The sequence below is a fragment of the Taudactylus pleione genome, unplaced genomic scaffold (assembly GCF_031769625.1).
Source record: "Taudactylus pleione unplaced genomic scaffold, aTauple2 ptg000250l, whole genome shotgun sequence".
Lineage (NCBI taxonomy): Eukaryota > Metazoa > Chordata > Amphibia > Anura > Myobatrachidae > Taudactylus > Taudactylus pleione.
In genome coordinates this window covers 1364206-1376248 of record NW_028284652.1, presented here as the reverse complement: position 1 = coordinate 1376248, position 12043 = coordinate 1364206, and the positions used below count along the sequence as shown (strand labels likewise).

At 48.5% G+C, this 12043-nt stretch overlaps 1 protein-coding gene across 1 annotated transcript in view; it reads right to left on the bottom strand.

Annotated features, from left to right (window-relative positions):
- Window positions 1-12043, bottom strand: part of ATG2A (autophagy related 2A) — a 169536-nt gene that overhangs the window by 87877 nt on the left and 69616 nt on the right. The window contains exon 24 of the mRNA XM_088480016.1: window positions 4907-5013. Within this exon, the coding sequence (XP_088336142.1) occupies window positions 4907-5013 (107 nt within the window). The remainder of the gene's footprint in view (window positions 1-4906; window positions 5014-12043) is intronic.

Below are 12043 nucleotides of genomic sequence, written 5' to 3'. Positions count from 1 at the left end.
CTGGTGATTGAAATGCCGGAACCACAATTTCCTCATTAAGGTAGAAACGAGAGACCACCTTGGGAAGAAAGCCAAAGCGCGTTTGAAGAACAGCCCCGTCCAGATGAAAGATTAGAAATGGGGACCGACAGGAAAGCGCCCCTAAATCCGATAACTATGGGCAGATGCTATAGCCAGAAGAAACAGTCTTCGCAGTGAGCCTTTTGACATCTACTTAATCCAGGGAATCGAATGGAGGTTCCTGAAGTGCGTGGAGCACCACGGACAAATCCCACAGAGCCACAGGAGGGACAAAAGGAGGTTGTATACGTAGAACACCTTGCAGGAAGGTGTGAACATCCGGTAGAGGAGTAATTATGTGCTGGAACCAGACGGACAGAACAGAGATGTGCACTTTCAGAGAGGAAGAGTCCGAGAACCAATCCAGCATGAAGAAAGGCAAGGGATTCTAGAAACCCTAAAAACCTGAGGGTCATAGTTTCTAGTAACACACCACTGGAAATACGTATGCCACACCCGGTGATAAATCCTGACAGAGGCCGGTTTACGTGCTATGAGCATGGTCTGGACCACAGAGCTAGACAGACGGGCCAAGTCCAGATGTAGATAGGGACCCCGAGACAACAGGTTTGGTTGTAGAGGATGTTGGAGAGGAACGTCTATGGAGAGACTTTGAAGATCGGATCACCAATGGTGCCTCGGCCAAGCCGAAGCTACCAACAGGACCGTGCCCCCTTCTTACTTGAAGTTCCAAAGAAGCCGAGGCCGAAGGGAGACTGGAGGACAGAGGTACGCCAAATGGAAGGTCCACCTCACAGATAATGCGTGCACGAAGGCTGCGTCGGGGTCCCTCGTCCTGGCCATGTACACTGGAAGCTTGTGGTTGTGTCGTGAGGCCATGAGACTGAAAGACTTCTGGATTGAGAGACTACTCCCCTGCATGCACGTCATGACGGCTGAGGAAATCCGCCTCCCAATTGAGAATACCCGGGATGAACAATGCGGAGATAGCATTCGGCCCATGTGAGAATGCGGGACACTGCTGCCCTTGCTGACCGACTTAGAGTGCCTCCTTGGTGATTGAGGTAGGCCACTGCTGTGGCGTTGTCGGATTGTACTTGTACCTGCGCGGAAGAATATCCTAAGCCAGAGTGAGGGCTTTGCAATTGGCTCGAAGTTCCAGGACATTGACTGGTTAGATTGCCTCGGCTGAGTCCGGCATCCTTGGAAGGAGTGCTGGCCGGTTACTGCGCCCAACCCACAGAGGCTTGCGTCCGTGGCGAGGAGTGCCCAGTCCGGGATCCAAAAGGGGTGACCCTTGTTTAGGTGGGACATCTGTAGCCACCAGGATAGGGACAGGCGAACCTCCATCTGGGAGTGAGCAGCTGGGGCAGCCTGGAGAGGAACAGGTGTTGTAGGGGCCTGGAGTGAAACTGAGCGAACTCCACCACGTCAAAGGTGGACACCATGGATTCCAAGGTCTGCATTGCAGAGTGAATTGACACTCGGCGACTGTGGAGTAATCTGCGCACTCGGTGCTGTAATACAGAGATTTTGTCTGCTGTCAGGAAGATTCTCTGAGTCTGAGAGTCCAGGAAGGCTCCCAGATGTACCATTCTTTGAGAAGGGGTCAGGGAAGACTTCCAGTTGATCAGCCAAACGTTCGTTTGTAGAAAGGCAATGATTACTTATAGATGGCGGTGAAGAATTTCTGGCAAGCTTGCTAAGAGCAAAAGATTGTCCAAGTATGGGAGCAGTCTGATCCCTTAACGACGACGAGAGGCCGCCATAACTGCCATGATCTTGGTAAAGACCCGAGGAGCTGTAGAAAGAATAAATTAGTAATGTTGCTGTAGGACAGCAAACCGGAGATACTGCTGACGAGAAGGCGCAATAGGTACATGTAGGTAAACGTCCTGAATGTCCAGAGACACCATAAAGTCCCCAGGCTCCATAGCCAGGATAATAGAGCGGAGGGATTCCATACGAAACCTGGGACCCCGATAAACTTTTTTAGAGACTTGAGGTTGAGGATAGGCCGATGAAACCAGTTGGGCTTCTGAACCAAGAAAAGGGTAAACTAATATCCCTTCCCTCACTGTGATGAGGGGACCGGAATTAATACCCCCGAGAGCAGAAAGGACTGAATGGTCTTCTGGAGGAGTATGGCTTTGCTTGGGTCCGATGTACGTCCTGTGGAAAAGAACTGCTGGGGGATGCCGTCTCAGGAATGAGAGAGCGTATCCATGGGAGACCACTTCTTTTACCCAGGCGTCTGAAGTGGTCTGACGCCAGAACTGGGCAAACTGAAGAAGTCAGCCTCCCACCCTGGGAGCCCCCAGGGAGAGGCCCGCCCCGTCAGGCTGAAGGCTTGTTCTCAGATTTGGTACAGTAGGTGAACGTCTTGGAGCCCAGGTCTGTTTCGCCCTAGGCTTGGAGGCCTTAGTGGATGCCGACTGCCTTGGAAAGGACTGACCTTTAGCTTTTCCTTGGTGACAAAAGGACCGAAAGGATGATATCTGAGGCTTCGTAACAGATGCAGAGGGTAAGAACGCTGTCTTGGAAGCTGCCAAGGCAGTCACAATCTTGTCCAATTCTGGGCCAAACAGAATCTCCCCAGAATAAGGCAAAGACTCCATGAGCGAAGCCAAACAATACGGCGGCTACCACGGAAGTAGCAGATGCATTGGAAGCTAGGAGACAAGTATCCAAAGCCTCCTTTCTAAATAGGAGGCTGCATCTCTAATGTGAGATATGTAGGACAGCTGTTCCCTCGAAGCATCAGAGGGAAATGTATCTTCTAGTGCCTTTGCCCAACTCTCAATAGCTTTTGCCAACCAGGCCGTAGCCCTAGCAGGGCAAGTAATAGCTCCTTTAAGAGAGTATATAGATTTCAGGCAAGCTTCAATCCTTCTATCCGTAGTCTCCTTTAAGGAGGTTGCAGTATGGATAGGTAAGGTAGCGTTCTTGACTAGACGTGTTACGTGGGAATCCACTGCTGGGGGAACTTCCCATTTAGTGCAATCAGTAGCTAGAAGAGGGTAAAAGGAAATAAAGCGCTTAAGCAGCAGAAACTTTTTACGTGGCATATTCCATGCGTCACACATATGATCAGATAGCTGATCTGAGTGAGGAAACTCTGGCAAAACTACCTTCTGTCGCTTAAATAGTGGGATTCAGCCTCTTCCATTTGAAGAATAGATTTTACAGCTCTCACAAATGCAGGTATATTCAATTTAGAGGGGGGCTCCTCCACTCCCGAGGAGGAGTCAGAGTAAGAGAGGTCTGCGTCTTCTACCTCCCCAGATGTTGACTCAGAATCTGATAGCTGGGTGGACTGGGAAGATAACACAGCACGCTTAATATGTTTACTAGGTAAGGGTCTCTCCTTTTGCATCATTTGTTGAAAGGCTCTAGAAGTAGCTACCAGACACTGCACTGAGGTAGAAAGAAAGTACACCCATGGGGGATGCAAAGGATTTTCCGGAAATACCTGCTGTGGCCATCCCATAGGGGGAGCTCCCACAGGAACCGCTAGGTGATCTGCAATTTTAGCCAACACCTGTGAAAAAGAAGTCATGGGGGGTCCTGAGGAGAGGATGCAGGGGCTGAGGGCCAGGTGCCGTATAACAAGATGCATATAGACCATCTTGAATGAGATCCTCTGAAGCTAAGCCTGCTAATCAGGACATGCAAGACACCAAAGTGGGAGCAGCAGGCTGCTTGTTATTCTGGTCTTTGCTAGACATAGCTGCAAGGATAATTGTAGCACTCAATCTGGCACACTGCAGTGAGCAACCTAGATATATGTACAATATGGCACAGTGTAGTGCGCAACACAGATATACAGTATGTGATAGCCCACACAAATATAGGTAGATGTGAGGTATAATGAACTCCCTATACCTCAACATTCCAGGGTATTAATGAAAGAAAGGGAAATGCATAAGCTGACAGTTGAAAATAAATAAACAGGCACAAGTCACATACAATGCAGAGCATACAAGTTAAGTGCAGTGGGCACTAAAATCAACTACACAGACTGCAGCTGGTAGGAAATAGCGCTGTATAACCTGGCTCCTGGGAGAGGTATACAGGGAGACCGGACCCAGCGTTCCCGGAGACGTGAGGCTGATGCAGAAAATGGCTGCCATGAGTGCTTGGGAGGCGGGGGGGGCAATGTTGGATGGTGAGGAAGGAGCAGCTTGGGGTGGCAAGACCGCAGTGAAATGGCACCCTGAGCTTGGGCTATGCTGACATCAACCACCGGGTCCCTGGCTCCAGCTGTCCCGTGTGCCAACATAGGTTACACCCTGTGGGTAATATAGGTTACCTCCGGTCTGTCTCCTGAGACCGGAGGTAAGACTGCGCATTGACACGGCTGCCTTACCTGTCCCCTTGAGTCCCGGCTGCAGTCTGCGGTCCGAGGAACCCTGCTAGCTAGGTCCCCCCGGAGCCCCGCCGAGAGTACCTAGCCAAGGGTTGGGGTCGCGGCACTGTGGAGGGGTCATGGAGCAGCAGTGCAGACGTCCAGAGGACTGTCTAGCGCTGCTTGCTCTATATGAAAATATAAATAAATCATAAAATAAAGATTGGGCTGCTTAAAAGCAGCTCCACTGGGGTATAGTGGGAAGGACCGGAGTATCCTTGGATAGAAAAAAGTTTTGCTGTTGGTGTTCGATCCTCAAAGTACCACCTACACCCCATTGTCTCCCTGTGGAGCCCTAACAAATACAAATTACTGCAAGAAGCTGTGGAAATCAATGATCACTATGATGCTCTAATTACATGACAAGATATTCAGTCATTTATAGTCTTACACATTTGAAGGACATAAATCATAAAAATGAGACCATGTGACCTACGGACTCAAATACAGGAGGTGGAGCAAATAAATCTGAAGTACCTGTAATCCACAGCACAGCTGAAGAGATGGGTGTGCAGTATGGTGATAACAGCTGGAGGACTATACCCCAAAATGGGCTCATCAACTACATCTAGAAAATCCATGATCTAAGGACAGGGGAGGAAAGAAAATGGTTGTGTCAAAATATATTACATGGGTAATGATAAACGAATGTACATGGAAGCCGATAGAAGCATAAATTATAAGTATAACATAACTGGTAATCTTGCCCAGTTCAGCACCAAATAACACGGTACCTGGGTAGCGTAACAAAGTTCTATCACACATCTATCAAGGGATTTGCAAACTGCTCTAAACACTCCTGAATGAATACTATACCAGTGGGCCCGCATGCTGGTACTTGTGGTTCGCAAAGTGCCAGCATGCGGGGGAGGCTTGCTGGGACCTGTAGTTCCACTGTAAAGACAATGATGAAAATTAAAATTTTGACACTACACCTAACACTATCAACCCGCCACACACCGCCCAGGGGTGGCGGGAATAGCCCCGGGCTATTAGCCTAGGCCAGGGGTGGCCTGGAGAGGGTGACCTTTTATTGTGGGGGTCCCCAACTCCCCAGGGATCCCTGGCCTGGGCTGACTAACGGCCAGCTAACGGCTGCGGCTGGGGGGGCCCTGGTGAAAGGGCACCCCTGGCTGTGCCATCAGTCCCCCGTTAGAAGGGGTCCAGGGCTGGTTTAAATATCCGGGGGACCTCATCTCAATCTTTTTCTCCGTATATTTAAAACCAGCTGTGTCCCTACTGCCTGGTGCTGGTTCTTAAATTACAGTGGAACCAAACACATTTTTTTCCCTGTAATGTTAAGAATCAGGACTAGCTGGCATGTCAAGGGCTGGTTAGTGTTTTTTTTGTTTGGGGGGGGGGGGGGGGATCTCACATCATTTTTTTTTTTATTAACACACAAGCAGCAAGCACATATCTATCTCACTGATATGTGCTGGCTGCTAGGCCGGGAGAGATTTGCACAGAGAAAACACTGCAATCTCAGGTGAGTAATCTCCTGCAAAACAAGTTACTCGGGAGAGATATCTCGTTCTGCTTCACCATCGGCAAATTCGTTTAGCCTCAAATCGCCTGTTGGTAAATTTGGAATAAAAAAAGGGATTAAATCACCAGAGTTTTGGTGAGTACCAGCGAGATAAATCACTTTGAAAATCGGGACCATCTCGAATCTTAGTAAATTTACCCCTTAGTGATCCTGCTTATTTCTCTCATGCCAAGGGAACTTTTGATGTCTCACTGATCAATTACATATGCCACTACCATTGCACTACGTTACTTTACGGCTCTTATTCCTAAAAGCTGGTGCCTTCTGGCTAAAGCATTGACCAACGCTATGAGTTTCAGCAAATACTGTATATCAGGAGCTTTGACTCCTCCAGAGTTCAAGACTCTGAAATAGCACTAATGGATGACAGTCCCCAAAGTTCTAAAGGCTGCCGATTTGTAAGGGGCACACCTTAAGAGACAATCTGATGACCTGGCTGGACAAATCTTGGTGTGACTTGTCCCATTTTGATAGGAGTTTGAATTGGAATTTCCTCGAGAGAAGCTGTACAAATGCACTGCCACAAAGGTGAAGACCAACTTCTTCAGGTCCTTCATGCAAAAATGAACAAAGGTCTATGAGTTAACAGAGAGTTAACTAGTCACAGTAATGAATGGATCTTGACCTCTGACATGAACACCCTCTGATCTCAGATGTCAAACAACTCCTCCACGAGACCATCTGCTAGAATGGCGTTAACTTGGGTTTCCTTTAGTTAATGATCCATCCATGAGATTCTAAGGGCTGGGTTTTCTCTTACACATTGGCCTGAAATCTGGTCGGAGATTGTCCAGAAAGGGAATGATAGTCATCTCCGCTGAACCTAAAAAATGGTGGCCCATCACTTCCACCATCTTTGTGAAGGCAAAGCCTGAACACCCTGAACTTCTCTTTTACACACTACACACTGTTAATGACAGTCCCTGCTTAAGGACCTAAAGTTCAAAATGTGTTAACATGCATCTGATTTCTGGATCAAGAAGAAATAGGCTAGAGTGGCTCCCGTGTCCTCCCCACCTTCCCGTTGGTTGGGGATTCACTGAAACGGCTTCTCCTTCAACCCCACTTGGAGGCTCAGCAGGTTAATGCTGCCAAACTTAACTTGTAAGGTCCCTGGTTTTAATCCCGGCATGGGAAGGACTATTGGGCCAGTCCCCGCTGCACCGTGCACCCTTTGGCCCGCGGTTAGCATGCACTGAGTGTAACTCCTTGCAGTTCTCAATATAGTGCCCGTTTACCTGGTAAATGGCAGGCACCATAAATCTTCAGACTATTATACTTAGTAGCTCTATTCATGGATTGAGCCGCAGCTGAACCCGGCTTGGTGTAGGTTCTCTACAGCCCCCCTCCCTGCCCAGCACCCCTAGACCTCTCCTGACTAACAGGATAGGTGTTACATTAATTATAGGCTTGTGACAGGCAGTGCTGAAGCGCTATATATATATATATATATATATATATATATATACACACACACACATATACACACACTTCTCTGCCACCAGGGCTAAGACCCAAGGGCAGCTGGTGTGTATATATATACACACACATATATATATATATATACACTAGGGGTGTGCACCGGCCACTTTTCGTGTTTTGGTTTTGGATCTGGATCTTTCTTCGTGTTTTGGATCTGGATTGGTTTTGCCAAAACCACCCTTCCGTGTTTTGGGTTCTGGGTTTTGTGTTTTGGATCTGTATTTTTTTGAAAAAAAGCATTAAAACAGCTAAAATCACAGAATTTGTAGGTTTTTCTGCTCCTATGCTATTATTAACCTCAATAACCTTAATTTCCACTCATTTCCAGTCTATTCTGAACACCTCACACCTCACAATAGTGTTTTTATGTCCAAAAGGTTGCACCGAGGTAGCTGGATGACTATGCTAAGCGACACGAGTGGGCGGCACAAACACGTGACCCATCTAGGAGTGACACTGCAGTGGCAGACAGGATGGCAGTTAGAAAAACTAGGCCCCAAACTGTACATAATGCAAAGAAAAAAAGAGGTGCAAGATGGAATTGTCCTTGGGCCCTCCCACCCACCCTTATGTTGTATAAACAGGACATGCACACTTTAACAAATCAATCATTTCAGCGCCAGGGTCTGCCACACAACTGTGGCTGAAATGATTGGTTCGTTTGGGCCCCCACAAAACAAGCTGGCAATTAATGTGTCCCTGCACAAACTGGCTCTACGGAGGCAAGATGTCATCCTCATCCTCCTCATCCACCGATTCCTCACCCTCTTCAGTGTGTACATCCTCATCCTCACAAAGTATTAACTCGTCCCCACTTGAATCCACCACCACAGGTCCCTCTGTACGTTCTGGAGGCTGGTCTCCCTGGAAGAGCTGATAATTCATTTTGATGAACATCATCTTCTCCACATTCTGTGGAAGCAACCTCCTACGCCTTTCGCTGACAAGGTTCCCGGCTGCACTAAACACTCTTTCGGAGTACACACTGGAGGGGGGGCAACTCAGGTAAAATAGAGCCAGTTTGTACAGGGGCCTCCAAATTGCCTCTTTTTCCTGCCAGTACAGGTATGGACTGTCTGACATGCCTACTTGGATGCTGTCACCGATGTAATCCTCCACCATTCTGTCAATGGTGACAGTATCATATGCAGTGACAGTAGACATGTCAGAAATTGTTGCCAGGTCCTTCAGTCCGGACCAGATGTCCAAACTTGGTCCTGCCTGCCCTGCATCACCGCCAGCGGGTTGCTTAGGATACCTAAGTTTTTTCCTGGCAGCCCCAGTTGCGGGAGAAAATGAAGAAGGAGCCGTTGACGTGTCACGTTCCGCTTCAGCTGACAGTGTGTTCACCAGCAGGTCTTTGCACCTCTGCAGGCTTGTGTCGGCCGGAAAGAGAGACACCACATAGGCTTTAAACCTAGGATCGAGCACGGTGGCCAAAATGTAGTGGTCTGATTTCAACAGATTGACCACCCTGGAATCCTGGCAAAGCGAATGAAGGGCTTCATCCACAAGTCCCACATGCCGAGCGGAATCGCTCCGTCTTAGCTCCTCCTTCACTTTCTCCAGCTGCTTCTGCAAAAGCCTGATGAGGGGAATGACCTGACTCAAGCTGGCAGTGTCTGAACTGACTTCACGTGTGGCAAGTTCGAAGGGCTGAAGAACCTTGCACAACACGGAAATCATTCTCCACTGCGCTTGAGTCAGGTGCATACCCCCTCCTTTGCCTATGTCATAGGTGGATGTATAGGCTTGTATGGCCTTTTGCTGCTCCTCCATCCTCTGAAGCATATAGAGGGTTGAGTTCCACCGCGTCACAACCTCTTGCTTCAGGTGATGGCGGGGCAGGTTCAAGAGTGTTTGCTGGCGCTCCAGTCTTCGGCACGCAGTCGCTGAATGGCGAAAGTGGCCAGAAATTTTTCGGGCCACCCAAAGCGTCTCCTGCACGCCCCTGTCGCTTTTCAGAAAATTCTGCACCACCAAGTTTATTGTGTGAGCAAAACATGGGACGTGCTGGAATTTGCCCAGATGTAATGCCCGCACAATATTGGTGGCGTTGTCAGATATCACAAATCCCCAGGAGAGTCTAAGTGGGGTAAGCCACTGGGCGATGATTTCCCTCAGTTTCTCTAAGAGGTTGTCGGCGGTGTGCCTCTTACTGAAACCGGTGATACACAGCGTAGCCTGCCTTGTAACGAGCTGGCGTTTCTGAGATGCTGCTACTGGTGACGCTGCTGCTGTTGCTGCGTAAGGTGATACATCTACCCAGTGGGCTGTCACAGTCATATAGTCCTTAGTCTGCCCTGTTCCACTTGTCCACATGTCCGTGGTTAAGTGGACATTGTGTACAACGGCATTTTTCAGGACACTGAGGACACTTTTTCTGACGTTTCTGTACAGTCTCGGTATCGCCTGCCTAGTGAAGTGGAATCTAGACGGGATTTGGAACCGGGGACACACTACCTCCATCAATTGTCTAAATCCCACTGCACTAATGGCGGATACCGGACGCACGTCTAACACCAACATAGCAGTCAAGGCCTCAGTTATACGTTTTGCTTCAGGATGACTGCTGTCGTACTTCATCCTCCTCGCTAAGGACTGTTGGAGGGTCAATTGTTTAGTAAAAGTAGTGGTGTTCCTACTTCCTCTCTGGGATGATGAACGACTCCCAGCAGCAGCAACAGCAGCAGCGGCAGCAGTAGGCGTAGCAATGCAGGATCCTCCAGAGGAATCCCGGATAGGAGAGTCAGTCATGCCAGTGACATGGCCTGCAGGACTACTTCCGATCCTGACTAAGGAGGAAATTGACGAGGAGGGAGTTGACGGTGTGGTTTGCAGGTGCTTGGATACAACAGGACAACGGGATTTAGGTGTCCCTGGACTGCTTACGGTCTTAGCCAAAGTTTCTGAACTTGACAGTAACTTTTTATGAACGCGCTGCAGGTGCCGTATAAGGGAGGATGTTCCTAGGTGGTTGACGTCCCTACCCCTACTTATTTCACCTTTACATATGGTACATATGGCAAGACAGTTGTTGTCCGGATTTGGATAGAAATATTGCCAGACCAAAGAGGTGGAATGTTTGGTCTTCTGCCCAGGCATGACCGTGATGGGCTTTTTCATCCCACGGACAACAACTGTCTCCCCCGGAGCCTGATTTAAACAAACCACATCACCATCAGAATCCTCCTCGCCAACTTCCTCCTCAGCGCCAGCTACACCAGTATCCTCATCCTGTTGTACTTCAACAGTGACATCTTCAATTTGCATATCAGCAAGTGGACTGTGGGTGCTCCTTTCAGCACTTGCAGGGGGCGTGCAAATGGTGGAAAGAGCCACCTCTTCCCGTCCAGTGCTGGGAAGGTCAGGCATCGCAACCACCACCACACTTGGACTCTCCTTGGGGATTTGTGATATCTTCTTAGAAAGCACAGTTCTTCGCTGTGCTTTTGCCAGCTTAACTCTTGATTTTTTTAGTGGGAGGAGGGCTTCCATCGTCATGTGAAGCTGAACCACTAGTCATGAACATACTAGGGATCGACCTTAGCCGTTCCTTGCCACTCCGTGTCGTAAATGGCATATTGGCAAGTTTACGTTTCTCTTCAGCTGATTTAAATGTCTTTTTCAAGGTCATTTTCCTGAACTTTGCCATTTGGGATTGTATGTGCCCTCTACTATGACATTGGGCATCGGCCTTGGCAGACGACGTTGATGGCATGTTATCGTCTATGTCATGACTAGTGGCAGCAGCTTCAGCACTAGGAGGAAGTGGTTCTTGATCTTTCTCTATTTTATTTTTATCGGAGAAAGTTTGGTCCTCCATTTATGTTATATCGATTTGATATATACGTGCGGCTAAACCCAGAAAATAATTTTTTTTTTGGTTTGGACTGGAGTGTACTTTCGGGGGTTACAGCACCCTTTAACGGTCAAGCCAGCCGGCCCTTTACTTATGACACAGGCGCACGCTTGGCACTACTTTGTTGATGCACGTGCGGCTACTGCGCACACAATTCACAAACACAGAAAATAATTTTTTTTTTGGTTTGGACTGGAGTGTACTTTCGGGGGTTACAGCACCCTTAACGGTCAAGCCAGTCGGCCCTTTACTTATGACACAGGCGCACGTTTGGCACTACTTTGTTGATGCACGTGCGGCTACTGCGCACACAATTCACAAACACAGAAAATAATTTTTTTTTTGGTTTGGACTGGAGTGTACTTTCGGGGGTTACAGCACCCTTAACGGTCAAGCCAGCCGGCCCTTTACTTATGACACAGGCGCACGTTTGGCACTACTTTGTTGATGCACGTGCGGCTACTGCGCACACAATTCACAAACACAGAAAATAATTTTTTTTTTGGTTTGGACTGGAGTGGACTTTCGGGGGTTACAGCACCCTTAACGGTCAAGCCAGCCGGCCCTTTACTTATGACACAGGCGCACGCTTGGCACTACTTTGTTGATGCACGTGCGGCTACTGCGCACACAATTCACAAACACAGAAAATAATTTTTTTTTTGGTTTGGACTGGAGTGTACTTTCGGGGGTTACAGCACCCTTAACGGTCAAGCCAGCCGGC